At 41.2% G+C, this 16,488-nt stretch overlaps 1 protein-coding gene across 1 annotated transcript in view; it reads right to left on the bottom strand.

Annotated features, from left to right (window-relative positions):
- Positions 1 to 392: 392 nt before the first annotated feature.
- The window catches only part of LAMP3 (lysosomal associated membrane protein 3), a 41,051-nt gene continuing 24,955 nt past the window's right edge, over positions 393 to 16,488 (bottom strand). The window contains exons 5-6 of the mRNA XM_007971959.3: positions 13,689 to 13,859; positions 393 to 2,364 (exon numbers count right to left, since the gene is read on the bottom strand). Of these exons, the coding sequence (XP_007970150.3) occupies positions 2,231 to 2,364; positions 13,689 to 13,859 (305 nt within the window). The 3' untranslated portion in view covers positions 393 to 2,230. The remainder of the gene's footprint in view (positions 2,365 to 13,688; positions 13,860 to 16,488) is intronic.

The following is a 16,488-nucleotide window of genomic DNA, read 5'->3' as shown; positions in this document are numbered from 1 at the left end:
CGTCTCAGCTCCTATAAGAGTATCTGGCATTTAGCAAATTCTTAATCAATGGTGATCAAATGAATGAATGAACAAATGTGGCTACACTTAAGTAAACTAGCAATGCAGTCAGTCTAAGCTAAGAGTTGAGACATTTCATATGTAACTTTAATGTGGTTTATCTTCTCAGGAATTCCTACCAAGTGATAATGTGGCAATGGAGAATAGAATAAACTATAGAAAGATGATTTAACTTATTGATCTGAGCAAAAACCTAAGATGATTGTAAACAAAATTTTATACAGCACAAAAATGAATCATAAAAAATAAGTGACATGCACAAATCTCCAAAGTAAGTTTTTATTACAAAAACTTTTAATACAATTCAATGTTTTATTAAGATTAAAGTCAGGACCTTGACAACCTACTGAGTTGTAAGGAAACACATGAGGAAAGTCAACATGTCTCTAGGCTGACTTGAATTATTCCTTGACTAAAAATTCTAGGGTTATGTGGACTTTTCTGTTATCCTGACTTAACTCCTTTCTTTAAGAGCAAAAAAACAGCAGGAATAAAATTCTTGGCAGACTGCTCTACAGAATAAAGTGAACAGAAAATATAGATATGAAGTGCAGAAGCAGCAAGTTACCACAAGAGGGGGCTATACACTCAAGAAAGAATAGTTGGTTAGCGAAGTTTCTCTATTACCGGAAAAAATTAAAAATACTTTGAGAAGTTTATTCCATGCCTTCATCTTTACAGCCCAGCTAAACAATCCCACAAAAATGAGAAACTAATGTTTTACAAAGCCCCTCAGTCTCCTTCAAGAGAGTGGAGGATTTATTAAGGATAGGCTATTTTGTTGTCTGCAAAGCTCTCCTTTCATCTACCCTAATGCCTCAAGATGCAAAGCTCTCCTTTCATCTACTCTAAAGTCTCAAGATGCTGGATAAAGCCGTTTCCCGTAAGGTGAGCATATGCTTGCAGGCAGGTATGAGCCTTCAGGCAGAGTGTGAGTCATTGTTTTTGTAGGCAACTTGGTGTAATGAGAAGACCAAAGACCTTGGTGTCAGACCAACATGAGTTCAAGCTCTGGCTCTGCCATCAGTCAGGCAGGTGACATTTAAGTGATTTAGTTCCCTTAAGTCTCAGTTTACTCATTCACCTATAAGTTGTGGGAATGAAATGAGATGTAGGTAAAGTGCTTAGCCTAGAGTCTGGCGCTTATGTTAACAATTAAGGGCCATTATTATTGTCTCTTGTTTATTATTTAGTTCTATCATCTGTAGCCACCTAATTCTTAGTCTAGCAATTGTGGAGCAGGAGTCATCAAGATAAAAAATATAATCTGATTTGTTCTTTTTGTTGGTTTTACTAAAAAACCTTAGATAACCTGAGATATGTTGTTCTTTTTGATGATTAAAAAAAAAACATTTAAGGCCGGGCACGATGGCTCATGCCTATAATCCTAGCACTTTGGGAGCTGAGGTGGGTGGATCACCTGAGGTCAGGAGTTCAAGACCAGCCTGGCCAACATGGTGAAACCCCATCTCTACTAAAAACACAAAAATTAGCCAGGCATGGTGGGGTGTGCCTGTAGTCCCAGCTACTTGGGAAGTTGAAGCAGGAGAATCACTTGAACCTGGGAGGCAGAGGTTGCCGTGAGCCAAGATTGCACCATTGTACTCCAGCGTGGGTGACAAGAGTGAAACTCCGTCTCAAAAAACAAAAACAAAAAATGTAAAGTGGAAAGAGGGAGAAAAGTGCTACACCAGGAATATGCATGTTACATGAAACCATAAAACACAGATCGTAAAAGCACTGAAAGTCCATTTGATAAACAAAGCAAGGGTATTTTTTTTAAGATCAAGGGTAAAATAAAATCTTCAATGCAAACACAGGTAGTATTAGTTACAACTGACCCTTGGTTTATAATTTGAAGGCTTATTCTACTTTACATGTATTATGCTAATTCAACATACCTCAAATGTTGACTTTGAGTGGTTAAAATATTCTAAAGGAAACTAGAAAATAAACAGCTTACTATATCTTTCATAAAATGAACAAAAAGTATTTAGAAATTGATATGCTGCCTGAACTTAAATCACACGTGACTCACTTGGTTTGAGTAGAAGATGGTGGTTTACATTGTCTGAAGGACCCACACTCTAAGGGAACTTCCCAACATCCATCCTGGAAGTGATGAAATAATTCTCTAAATTCCATTATTTTCATTTCCCCTGGGCAACAATTAGATTCTCTGGTATCCAGATGATTGACACCTGAGGCGGATTTTATAGACACCCATACCCACAAGGCAGAGACCAACCACGATGGCCCCAATCACAGGAAGCACAATTGTGTAGTCAGACGAGCACTCATCCACTAAGAGAGAAAACAAATACAATACAGTGGGTAAGGTTTGGTGATGCAGTCCAGAAAGTAGGCTAGAGGGGAAAGAAGATGAGCTTTGGCATCAAACAAAGCTTGACTTTTAACTCCACCATTAACTAGCTTTGTGACCTTGGACAGGTAATTTACCTTTGCAATTTCCTAATTTATAAAGTCAGCAAATAATATGTAAGACTGTTAGAAGAGTAAATAACCATATTTTCTCAGTAATTAACATTCAATAATCATAATCCTCATTTCCTGAACTGAGTAAGAAGTCACTCCATGCATACTGCCTGCTAAGTGGGATATGCTTACAAAAAAGAGACCAGCTGGGCGCGGTGGCTCACGCCTGCAATCCCAGCACTTTGGGAGGCTGACGTGGGCAGATCACCTGAGGTCAGGAGTTCGAGACCAGCCTGACCAACTTGGAGAAACCCCATCTCTACTAAGAATACAAAATTAGCCGGGCACGTGACACATGTGTAATCCCAGCTACTCGGGAGGCTGAGGCAGGAGAATCGCTTGAACCCGGGAGGCAGAGGTTGTGGTGAGCCGAGATCACACCATTGCACTCCAGCCTAGGCAACAAGAGTGAAACTCTATCTCAAAAAAAAACCAAACACAAAAACAAAAACAAAAAACAAAAAAAAAGCAAAGACTATTTGGTGACCAGTGACCAGATTACAGATGATCTCTTGAGAAACGTGATTTTTATCCACTTTATAAAACAATGTTGTCACTCCTAAGGTTTTATTGTATTACTTTTAGCTAATATTAGAAAACAGACCAAATTATTTATGAGAGCTTAAAAGTGAGAGTTTACAAACTTATCAAAACTGTTTTTTCTTTATACCATCAGAAAGCACTTACTCAATTCATCTAAATGTAATTGATTGAGTCAGAGACTAATAAATCTCAACTGAGGAAAGACGGAGGGGTCTGGGGAAAAGGGGGAAGTTGATAGAATAATGAAGAGACTGGGAGAAAAGGGCAAATAAATGAAGAACCATGTCTTAGTCATAGATAGCTAAAAAGATACATGTGTGGGGTCGTTGTATGAACCAACACTGAAATTATGTCCTGAACCAAGGATCGCCATCAACGCAATTCATTGTACCTGAGATCTGAGAAAAAAAGGATCAGAAGAGGTCAGAGAAGACAGAGTGGCAATCAGAGATTCCAGGAAAAAGAAAATTGGACAGGAAAGAAACTGTGCTTGTAGTACACTACTTGGCTTGACAGCAGCCAATATTTATAAAACTATAATAATGCATGCCTTAATACCTTACTGATTTAACCAAAAATAGTTGTGTAACCACAAATCTTTATGTGCCATAGCAGGAAGTCTAAAATGGATCAATTAGGAACTATCATGATAAACCTTTTACTTTTTCGAGTTATGGAGATAGCAATCAGAAGAAACTGTTAAAATTAGTTAAATGTATTTTGTATCTTGGGGCAGGGAGGCAGGGGGACAGAGATATGTTGCTTTCCATGATAAGACCTTTTGGAGTACATGAAACTTTGTTACTTATATATGCTTCTCTTTTTTTGCAGCCTGGAACTCCTGAGTTCAAGCCATCCTCCCACCCTGTCCTCCTGAGTACCTGGGACTAGGGGTGTGTGCCACCATGCCAGGTTAATTTTTTATTTTTTAGAGATGAGGTCTTGCTATGTGGCCCAGGCTGGTTTCAAACTCCTGGGCTCACACAGTCCTTGACTTCCCAAAGTGCTGGGATTACAGGTGTAAACCACCATGCCTGGCCTATATTTCTTAAATAAAAAAAGAACTTTGACAAGTTTTAAGGAATTAAAATGAGTGGGAAAAAATACAAAAAGTTAAAACAAAAGGTAAAGCACACAACTGTTGACCCAATAATTCCATCTCTAGGAAATTATCCCAAAGATATATTCGCACAACTATGCAAAGATATATTACAGCACTGCTCATTTTATGAGAGACAATTTAAATATACGTAAAAACTAAAATAGTGTTCAGACAATAGAAAATAATATGGCCATTAAAAAGAACGTGGCAGGTCTCCGCGTTCTATAACAGAAGTTCCCTAAGATCCGTGAAGCATCGTGTGAACCCAAACCCATGTGCTGGTGGGTCCGGTGTGCAAAGATACACCAAAAACTGGGAGGAGGACTGGGAGGGAAGTGGAGGGCAACTTTTACTGTCTATACAGTTTTGTTAAATGATTAAATTATTTAACATTGTTTAAACATTTCTAAAATGCAAAAGAGTACACAAAGAAAAGTAGTGACTGATCCAATCACCACATTTCTTCTATTTGAATCAATCACTATAAACCTTTTTGGGCATGTGGTTCCTCTGTGAATATGTGTGTGTGTGTGTGTGTGCACATGTGCAAACTCACGTGCGTGCTTAAAGCAAAATCACTCTATTTTAAATAGTCTATGCTCATTATAAATAACTAAAATAGTAGAGAAAATCACAAACAAAAAAGTGAAACCAATTACCCCAGGGCCATCCACCCAGAAATGTCATTGCTAACATGGAGAAACATTATTTCAGGCATCTTTCTTTAGAACTACAAGGATAGATAGGTTAGAAAAATAAATAGAAATACTTTTATTAAGATAGGATCATACAAGTACTATTTTATTACATTTGTTAATTTCAATTTTACTTGCACTTAATAGAAGAAAAAACTTAAACTGAAGGAATTATCACACACCAATGTCATGGGAAATATTGGTTCATAAGGGGCCCCTTTAAAGTTGTAGAAAGAGATTCTGAAGTATGCATTAAACAATTATAAAAGACATTAAGAGGTTATGAAGTAAATTAGACTTGTGCTTGCTAAACCTTGTTTCCAGTTTAAACATCATCTATTGATACTGTTTTGAACAACTAGCACTGACAGATTCCCTTGCATCTCCCCTCTCTTCAACTCCAAAAAAAAATTTTTTTTTGAGACACGGTCTTGCTCTGTTGCCCAGGCTGGGGTGCAGTGGTATAATCATAGCTCACTGAAGCCTCAAACTCCTGAGGTCAGCCATCCTCCCACCTCAACTTCTCAAGTAACTAGTAGTACAGGCAAATGCCACCCCACTCAGCAACTTTTTAAATTTTTTGGAGAGATGGGGTCTTACTATGTTGCCCAGGCTGGTCTTGAACTCCTGGCCTCAACTGATCCTTCAACCTCAGCCTCCCAAAATTTCAGGCGTGAGACACTGTGCCCAGACAACTCCAAATTTTGAATAGTTATGTTACTGTTTTTAACATTGTCTAGGTTTTTTTGTTTTGTTTTGTTTTGTTTTGTTTTTACAAAGTAAACTGATTTTATTGTGAATTCTCACAGACGGAAAATTAAATCAAATATTTATTCTGTCCATTTCATTTTACAATAACCTTATCACTTATTTTTGTACCATGCATTTCAATTGCCTGCTAAGTAAAAAATGTTTTAAAAACTATTAATTTTTGAAGTTTTTAGCTTAAATTTTATCATCAAGAAGCCCACAATAAAATACGTTGCCAGCAGCCACCCACCAAGCCCCTGTGTGAAGAATGTTTTGGTTGCTATTTCAACTTAAGGAAACAATCTTTGACCTTGATCCATTGTATAGGTTTATAACACTTCAATTCTATTTGATAACTATCATTCCTGTAATCTTTAAAAATGTGTTCTGACTGGCTGGGCGCGGGCTCACGCTTATAATCCCAGCACTTTGGGAGGCCGAGGTGGGCGGATCATGAGGTCAGGAAATCGAGACCATTCTGGCTAACATGGTGAAACCCCGTCTCTACTAAAAATACGAAATAAAGAAAGAAATAAATAAATAGCCGGGCGTGGTGGCGGGCACCTGTAGTCCCAGCTACTCGGGAGGCTGAGGCAGGAGAATGGCGTGAACCCGGGAGGCGGAGCTTGCAGTGAGCCGAGATTGTGCCACTGCACTCCAGCCTGGGCGACAGAGCAAGACTCCGTCTCAAAAAAAAAAAAAAAAAAAAAAGTGTTCTGACTATTTAACACATTCATATGATCTAAAAAGTCAAAATAATACAAGATGCTGTACATTGAGAAGTTTCACTTCCACCCTTGCCCCTTCTTAGTTCTTCCTGTCCCCATTAGATAATTATTTTCCTTAGTTCTTGTTTATATTTCTGATGTTTCTTTGTGCAGATAGGACAATAATGAATATACTATTATGCACTATACTTTTTTGACATAATATATTTTGGAACTCTTTCCTTAAACATACATAGCATCCTCATTCTTCTTGTAGCTGTTTAAGGATTCCATTGTGGGATGAATCAGTTTTAAAATCTGGCCCCTACTGATGGACCCTTGGCTTGTTTTCATTTTTTTGCTATTACAAATAATGTTGTAATGAATAACCATGTACAAATATCATTTCATATATGGCAAGGTGTGTTTGTATTCCCAGACCCATAATTGTTTAGTACATTTTATATGTAAATGGATCCACTATTCACCAGCGTCAGTCTTTTTTTTCCATTTATTTGTTGATTTAGAGACAGGGTCTCACTCTGTCACCCAGGCTGGAGTGCAGTGGCGATCGCAGCCCACTGCAGCCTGGACCTCCCAGGCTCCAGTCATCCTCCCATCTCAGCCTTCCAAGTAGTTTGGGACTACAGTCATGCACCACCATGCCCGGCTAATTTTTGTATTTTTTGTAGAGATGGGGTTTTGCTATGTTGCCCAGGCTGGTCTTAAACTCCTTGGCTCAAGCAATCCTCCTGCCTCAGTCTCCCAAAGAGTTGGGATTACAGGTATGAGCTGCTACACCAGGCCAACTGTGACTTTTCTATTCCTAAAGGCTGCCTATTTCCTTGTTTATATTGCGACTCATTTCCTCTCTCAGTGAATTTCATTGTCAAGCAATATTTTTTAGAAGGGCTTACTTGTGCTGTATCCTTTGAATTATTGCATAGTTAATATCTGCCTGGTGACCGAGCAAGACTGTCTCAAAACAAACAAACAAAAGAATATCTGCCTATTGTCTTTATACCTGATATTTTTGGGTCATACTTTTTTTTCTTAGATTATTGTAGAAATTATGTGCTGGTTTTAAATGTTGTTGTGAAGAAATTGGAAGTCAACTTTAACTTTCCTGTTTACAGGTGATTTTATTTCATTTTCCATAAAGGCCTAAAGACTTCTTTATGTTTGAAGTTTTATAGCTTGTTTCTGATATGTCCCGGTGTTAAACTTTTGGTATCAATTCTTTTTTGGAACATGCTCTTTTAATCCCAATTTCAATGATTTATCTCAAGGAAATGTCCTTAAATCTTCAAATATATTGTCATTCTATTTTTGAGGTCTCTATGTCAGAGTAGCTTGTATATTTAGTAGCTTCCCTGTAATGCTTTAATCATAAGGTTTATCTGTATTGCCTGTAATGATCTCAGTCATTCTCTCTATGAAAATAATATAATTTCCTCCCTATTTATTCTGCCTCTTACTGTTTCTATACATTATGTAGTGTATTGCTTTGACATTCCTCTTGTTTTCTTACTCTTTCATTTTAACATCTTATCTTTAAACTCTGATTATCTGGAATTCACATTAAGTGATTCTCAGCATCAAGCAATTGTCAGGAATTTCTTTCTGTTCCTTGAATTATGTTTTCTTTGTATTTTACTATTTTCATTTCTAACTTTCTGTTATGGACTAAATTGTCTCCCCTCCCTTCCCCCAAATTTACATGGTGAAGTCCTAACTTCCAGGAGCACAGAACATGTATTAGGACACAGGGTCTCTCAAGAAGTCAATAAGTGAAAATGAGGTCAATAGGGTGGGCCTCTATCCAATATGAATGGTCCACAAAGAGGACACATGGATACAGACAGGTACAGAAGGAAGACCACATGAAGACACAGGCCATCTACAGCCAAGGAGAGAAGTTTCAGAAAAACCAATGCTGTGGACACCTTGACCTTGAATTTCTAGCCTCCAGAACTGTGGGAATACACATTTCTGTTATTTAAGGCATCCAGACTGTAGTATGTTCCTAAGATAGTCTTAGCAAACAAATACACCCCTCACTCCTTTTCTTAATTTAATTTCATACTATTCTGATTTTGCTGCAGTATTTTGGCACAGTGACCATGCAGTTGGTTTTCATTTTGCTTATGCTTGAGCATGTCAGTCCAAATACTCCATTTCCTATGATGCCATTTGGGTGAATTACGGTCTTTCTTTCCATGGCATCTGACTTCAGTTGATGTTTCCCTTTGGGCTAGATATTTGGATTCTATTCTCTTTTTTGTAGCATGGAAACTAGCTGTAGCCTGGAGCGATCCTCGGCCCTGGGGTTGCTTCCCCAGTTCGCGGCCGCCAGTCCCTACCTTTACTCTTCCCAGTCTTCCTGGGAGCCATTTTCACTATCCTAGGTTAGTAAAGGAAGAAGATAAAGCAACCCACTCTTTTTTTTTTTCCTCCAGATTTAGTAACGGAGGAGTTCACAGAATTTTTTTTCCCTCTCATCACAGGCTTCTTAGGGTGGATGTGTGTGTGGTTAGGAGGGGAGGCAGATGAGGAGCCCATCTCCGCTGCCCCCTCTCCTCTCCACCTGGAAAGTGGGCAGGACTGTGAGTAAATTACACATCCAAGCGTTTATTTACTGGCCATTCCAATGAAACCTTTGCTTTTTGTGTTACCAGAATGCCAATTCAAATTAATTCTACGAGTAATTGGTACTGGGGTGGGGGGAATAGATAGCAGGAGTCCAAGCAGTAGCCATCATCCAAAAGAACTCCCTGAAGAAGGTAGGAAGGCAAATTAAATTTAAGTGAATGGTCATATCCCTCTACACTTGATTTTAAATTCTGCTTCTGTTTCATCTGCGAGGGGAGGGATTTCCACATGCTAGAAGGTAAATCTTACATTAATCATTCTGCAGAAGGGTGAGTGGCCGGTGAATAAACACCTTGTCCTCTGCCCTACAGAGCTTTCAAGTGCCCTTAACACAGGGCACAGGGGAGCCTGGAGCAGGAGACAGTTTAAAGGAGGAGGTGGAAGGAGATCGCAGCTCTCCAAAGCCAAGCTCTTGCTGTTAAGCCTGAGTCACTTGGGGGAACTCCTGGGTCCTCATATCAGATTGTCATCAACGTCTCCTGTTTTAAGAGGGAAACAGACATTTCCTGACACTCTGGATGTCTTCAGGGGCTCTTAGCGCTCTTTTGAAGCTGCGGTGTTCCCTCGCCCACAGCCCCACTTCTAAGAAAACAAGGAGAGCAAAAATGCCTCCTGGGGAGTCAGTACATTTCCCAAATAAGCAGTAGTTTTAGAGTTGTCAAATTTCATAAACGTCATGTTAAAAATAATGAATGGCACCTCTGGAAAATTTGGAAAAACAAGAACACTTCCAGTCAGCAGAATCAGTTAAGAACGTTCCTCTCCCCTTTCTCTGAACCCAAATCAATGTAATAGGAAACCATGAATAACATCCGAAGCCATATTTTAATAGCATTTTTCCTCAGATATCAACCGTCCACCATCAGGAATGTACTGCTTTTGGTGAATGTTTGCATAAAAGGGAAGTGAGTGATCCTGCAGGCAGGTCTACCTCTTCCTGCTTGCCATTGCGGATTGTTTCCCTGCTCTGCCTCCCTCCTCTCCTGCAATGGTCCAAATGGACACATTTACAAGAATAAAACAGCATCAAAGAGAAGCCGACAAACCAGGAAAAAAGTGGCTAAGAAGGCAGACAACACATGAAGCTGAAGGAACGGAAGAGCTAATATTTATTGAGCTCCTCCTTTTTTGCCATGATCTTTGATATGTGCTTTAAATTAAAAAAGTGAAATAGGCAGTTCCCTAATTTTTTAAACAGATAATACATTACCATAGAGTAGGATATGCTTTTTAAAAAAAAATAGTATACTAAGATCATCTATAATTTAAGTAAACCAAATGTTGGTAAAATCCAGGAGTTTAAAATCATTTTGTAACCAACTTTGAAATGCATTGGTTTTTTTTAAAGTAATGTTTTTGAAAACTGAAAATCAGGACTCTTGAAAATGTCTGAGAAAAATCAGTCAATTTGCAAATGTCTTCGCCATGATTCTCCCTCCAGGTTTTTGCTTCCTCCCTTCTCACAAGCACCCTGCTCATGTCTCTGCCTATTGCCCCTAATTCCGGAAGCCAGCACTGGTATATTCAGGTGTGGCAGAGGGTGTCAAGCACACCTGGCATGGCCTCCCCAAGGTAACAGGAGGAAGTGGGGAGGTGCCGTTTCCTAGCCCTGGGGTAGCCCTTTGGTGGGAAGTTAGGTTTCCTAATCAGCTCAGGAGGGTGCAACAGGCAACGAGACAGGTCAATCCTTTCACTTCAGGCTGAATATGAGGCCGGAATTCCCAAGACCTTAACCTTGCACGTTTTGAAGAAAGTGGGGCTTTACATGCGTTCATATCCTCTACTGGGCCTCTTTCTGGCCACCAGACATGCGGTTAGCAAAATGACAAGCAGTCCTGTGATACTCAGGCCCATGGCCACAGGGATTTCTCTCCTGTTTCTGTCACTGAAGCATTCATCCGCTGTAATTGAAGTCAGAGTAACAAGTGTTACAGACTGGCCACAAATGCTGGGAAGTGGCACTGCCACATCTGCCTCAGCTCTGGAGAGAAGGAGACTGAGGGAGAGATGGAGCTGCCGGGGCTCAGACCACAGTGGGTGAAAATGAGAGGGAAAGGGATCTTTCCTTCTCAGATCCTCTCAGAGCCACAGTGGATCTGACATGTGTGGCACTGGTAATTAGTTAGGGAGCTTCTTAAATTGCAGATCTCCAGACACGTGCCCAGGAAATTATAATTCAGTGGTCTGAGCTGGGGCCGGTGGGATTCTGATGCTGCTTCCAGGCAGATCCAGCTTTGAGAAAATATGCTAGTTTGGCCTAGAGGGTTGTGATCAGAGTTATGTCTTGATTCTCAACTTAGAGTAATTCCCGGAGCCATATTGTCCAACTCTAGTAATAGTTTGAGACAGAGTCCTACTGTGTCACCCAGGCCAGAATGCAGTGACACAATCTCGGCTCACTACAACCTCTGCCTCCTGGTTTCAAGTGATTCTCATCCCTCAGCCTCCCGAGTAGCTGGGATTACAGGCATGTGCCACCATGCCGGGCTAATTTTTTGTATGTTTAGTAGAGATGGGGTTTTGCTATGTTGGCCAGGCTGGTCTCAAAGTCCTGGCCTCAAGTGATCTGCTTGCTTTGACCTCCCAAAGTGCTGGGATTACAGGAGTCAGCCAACACGCCCGGCCCTAACTCTGTGTTTCTTAAAGGGGCTGCTCAGATAGCTTGGGGCTGCTAAAGCAGCATAATAAACAGCCAAAGGAAAGGACAGCAAAAACCCTAAAACTCAATAAACAAAAAACAATGTTTGCAGGCTCCAGGATTTTAGGGAGGAGGGGATTTTAGGAGTCAGGAGTCTACTGTTTGGGATGACCATTATCTTTTACAAGTCTCAGCTTTGACACTTGCTGGATTCCTCTCCAGTTCTTCAAGCCCCTGTTTAAAAATCACCCATCAGTCAAGACTTCTTTAGTCCACCCTCTCATCGCAATGCTGTCAATCACAGCTTCCTCTGGGCTCCCATAACCCTCTGCACATGTACCTTTTAAACACCATTTGGTATGGTAACCTGCTCCTCTTTTCCCCCTTCTCTTACTCTGCTAGAAAATCCTATTTACAGAATGGCATGCCTCTTCGCATTTGAGCATCTTTAGTGAAATTTGAAGTGCAAACACTAGGAAGATGGCGTTAAGTTGACAGGGTGACAGTGGGAGAACAAGGGGAACATTTTGGAAGTGGAATTGTTAGGGTTTTGTGACTATTTGTATGAGAGGCTGCTGGAGGGAGAGGAGTTAAGGAGAACTCTGAAGTCTGTTGTTTGGAAAACTATCCAATTAATGATGGTTTTAAGAAAAAAAAATGTAAGGATAAGAGAGCTTTTCTATGCATCCCTGTGAACACTGCTAATAGGAGGCCAGGCACGTCCTGCTGAAAGGTTTTATTTCCCACCTCTGCCACTAAGAGGTTTCCCAGACCTGATCACTTCCTGCTTCACAGAGCTTCTGAAGGGGAAGAAGAGCAAGTGTGTACCTTTTTTTAAGATCACACGATTACAGAAGTTTTTCAAACCTTCATAATGATTGTAAAAGAAAGAAATAGTTTTCCAACACTAGAAGTTTTGAGAGTGGATGACAAATGGGGGCAACCCCTACTGGCAAATTTTCATGTGACTGTGGGACTCCGACAAAGCCTACAGAAACCAGGGGACCCAAGGCAAGCAACGCCCAGTCCTTCCTCTGCCAAATGCCTCCTACTGAGTACATGCGGAGAAGTTTTCTGCTGCACGCATCTGCCGTTTCATGATGGAACCCAAAGCAAAATCTGATTCATATTGTAGACATTTAAAAGATGGCTAAACTTCTAGCTAACTCTATTTTTGATAACTGGGAAGGTCTTATCACATTTTTTAGTTATTATGAGAGGGATGTTTTAGAAATTGAAGTACATGACCCTCCTGGGCATATGTAGAAATCCTCGTAACACTGTTTTCCTGGGAGGGAGAAGAGGGCTTTTTCTGGTATATGACTCTGCTGGTCATATGTAGAAATCCCTGTAACAATGTGTTCCTGGAAGGGAGAAGAGGGCTTTTCTGGAATGTCACCCTGGTCGGCTCCTGGCCCTGGCCCAGGGATCTGTTTTCCTCCAGGGCAGTCATCAGGCAAGCTCTGCCTGTGGTGGTCAGAACTCAAAGCAGAATTTAGAGGGAAACTAAAACCAACTCTGAGGAAACACTGTTGGGTGCAACAGCTTGTAATTGAGATGAGGGGTTCCAACAGCTTGTAATTGAGAAGAGGGGGTTTCCTTCTATCTTGAATTGCTCCATTTTGCTCTTTTCCCTCTGCAGGTGGGAAAGAAACTATTCTCAAATCTTGATTTTAGACATTACTGATATTGAGGATCTTTAAAGTGTTCTCCAAACATATCTGAATTTACACCCACCAGGACATAAAGGGAAGTCGCAGGTGGTATTTTCTGTTTTGATTGAGCGCATGAGTGTTTAAATGAATGAGAATGTGTGAGAGTCTAAGAGAATGTAATCTGCTGTAGGACAGCCGTGACTGGGTGGGTGCAGGTGCCTGATTCCGAGGTGGCCAGAGGAGCCTGGCCCTGTGAGCTGTGTGGAATCATACTGTCCCAGGAAGCTCATGACATGCTGACTCCTTGGACATCTGCAGACAGAAAACCATTTGGATCTACCCTGGGGACTCTAAAGTGTATGTTTGCAACCTGATCCATCTTTAACTTACCATTTCCAAAGTGGTCATCTTCAAAATCAAAGGCTTGAAGTTGGACATTGGTTGTTTTCAGCTGCAGGTGGGCTGACAGCTGGAGGCTCTGTTCACTCACACACTTGAAGGAATGCCCGACCGCTGTCTGGAACATCACCACTGCATGCTTCATTCCTTGGTAAATTGTCTCTGAAAAGGTGACATATAGATTTCTTAAGAGTCCTGACAGGCATCCACCGAGCTCCAGCTGTGGCCGGGCTGCCCATGTGCAGCTAAATGGACTTCCTTCTGAGTGGCTCTCTGGGGGTTCTGCCACCTTCTCCCCATGAAAAAACACCCTGGTGCGGTTTGGAGACTTTTTCAGCTGCTCTCTTTGGGGTATAAGGGAGACACCTCACATAAACTGGAATGCACAAACACTGAAATGAGAACTTTTGAGAATGTGGTCTTTGGTTATTTTAAATCACTGGGGACAGAGTGGGTGGGAACTAGTCAGTACTTGGGGGCTACAGAGAGGTGCCTCCAAAATTTTAGAGGTAAGAGAAGATTGCTTTCTGAGACCTAGAAAGTCACAGAACCCTTAATGAATCAGTGAAGGGACACGCAGTCAGCAAATGGAGCACTTGACTATCGCCAGGCTGAATGTATTAGACCAGCAGGGTAAAGAACTCATTAGTGGCTCTTGCCTGTAATCCCAGCACTTTGGGAGGCCAAGGCAGGTGGATCACCTAAGGTCGGGAGTTCAAGACAAGCCTGACCAACATGGAGAAACCCCGTCTCTACTAAGACTACAAAATTAGCCAGGCGTGGTGGCACATGCCTGTAATCCCAGCTACTTGGGAGGCTGAGGCAGGAGAATCGCTTGAACCCGGGAGGTGGAGGTTGTGGTGAGCCGAGATTGCACCATCGCACTCCAGCCTGGGCAACAAGAGTGAAATTTCATCTCAAAAAAAAAAAAAAAAAAGAACTCATTAGGAGGAGTTGTTGCATCCATCCACAGAAACAGAGAGAAGGGAGAGGCCCATCTCTTCCCATCTGAGTGCCATCTGGGTAGAGGAACCTGCTCAAGGACTGGCCCTGTCTTATGACAGGTATACCCTGCTCAAGGAAATGGAGGCTTCAAGGCAGATGAAGTTAAACATTTTAATTATTGAGGCCAGGCATGGTGGTACATACCTGTGGTCCCAAGTACTTGGGAGGCTGAGGTGGGAGGATCATTTGAGCCCAGGAGTTCAGGGTTGCAATGACCTATGATTATGCCACTGCACTCCAGCCTGGGACACAGAGCAAAACTGTCTCTAAAATAAATAAATAAATAAATAGGCTGGGCATGGTGGTTCATGCCTGTAATTCCAGCATTTTGGGAGGCTGAGCTGGGCAGATCACTTGAGGTCTGGAGTTTGAAACCAGCCTGGCCAACATGGTGAAACACTGTCTCTACTAAAAATACAAAAATTAGCCAGGCATGGAAGTGGGTGCATGTAATCCCAGCTACTCAGGGAGGCTGAGGCAGGAGAATTGCTTGAACCTGAAAGGTGGAGGTTTCAGTAAGGCGAGATCGTGCCACTGCACTCCAGCCTGGACAACGGAGCGAGACTCTGTCTCAAAAATAAATAGATAATAATAATAAAAGAAAAATAATTAATCATACAATGAACTCCATTTTCTCTAATTCCATGCTTACTAAGCACCCTTCTGACTACACTATAGCTTCTTGAATGGTAGAAATTTCACTGGTCAGAGGACCCAACTGTCCGGTCCGCTTAGTAGTTACAGTAAGGAATAGTCCCAGGATGAATTAACAAGGTGGCATTAATGCCAGTGTCTATACATGCAAATGCCCTAGACACCATACTGAATTCTCTGTGTACACGACCGTATCATGTGTTATATCCTGGGATAGTCTGCTACTACCATCCCCACTAACATTACAACTGTCACTACTGTAATTACAACTGATTACTATTCTTAATACCCCCATTAACATGAAAATCATCATTACTGTGACTCCTTAAGCTCCTGCTCAGCCATTAGGATCAGGACCTAGAATTGATTTTCTCACACCCTCAGCTCTAAATTAATTTTTGATCAGTCTTTCACTTCCCCTGCCCTTTTTTTTTTTTTTTTTTTTTGAGACGGAGTCTCACTCTGTTGCCCAGGCTGGAGTGCAGTGGTGCGATCTTGGCTCACTGCAACCTCTGCCTTCTAGGTTCAAGCAATTCTCCTGCCTCAAACTCCTGAGTAGCTGGGATTACAGGCGATCGCCATCACACCCGGCTAATTTTTTTTGTATTTCTAGTAGAGACGGGATTTCGCCATGTTGGCCAGGCTGGTCTTGAACCCTGACCTCAGGTGATCTGCCTGCCTCAGCCTCCCAAAGTGCTAGTATTACAGGCGTGAACCCCTGCATCCAGCCTTCCTTGCCTCTTAAGAGATTGCTACTCTATTGCTGGCTAAAGTCTGGTCCATACCTAGTGATAACATTAGGTAACTGATGTTAGCACTCACAATATTTATTCTCTATCCTAAATGAGACAGGTCTAAGTGAATTAACATATATGAAAATGAGTTGTCAACTGTGCTATCTTACTTACATTTAACAATCCTTGGCAAATCTCCCTGAACATATCAATAAAATGTAGCTGATATTTTAAGTAGGTATTACTCCACATTTTCAATTCTTGGCAAGTTTCTTCGGCATAAATTCCTTAACTGGTAAAATAATGTTTAAGCTAGTCAAAGGATAGAGCTTTGAAAAGGAGAAAACAGACACGAAAACTCTTAGTACAGTACCTGGCACAGGGGGATACAAACAAAT

The sequence above is a fragment of the Chlorocebus sabaeus genome, chromosome 15 (genome assembly GCF_047675955.1).
Source record: "Chlorocebus sabaeus isolate Y175 chromosome 15, mChlSab1.0.hap1, whole genome shotgun sequence".
NCBI lineage: Eukaryota > Metazoa > Chordata > Mammalia > Primates > Cercopithecidae > Chlorocebus > Chlorocebus sabaeus.
Note: the sequence above shows the minus strand (reverse complement) of the source record. Positions and strands in the feature narration are given on the sequence as shown.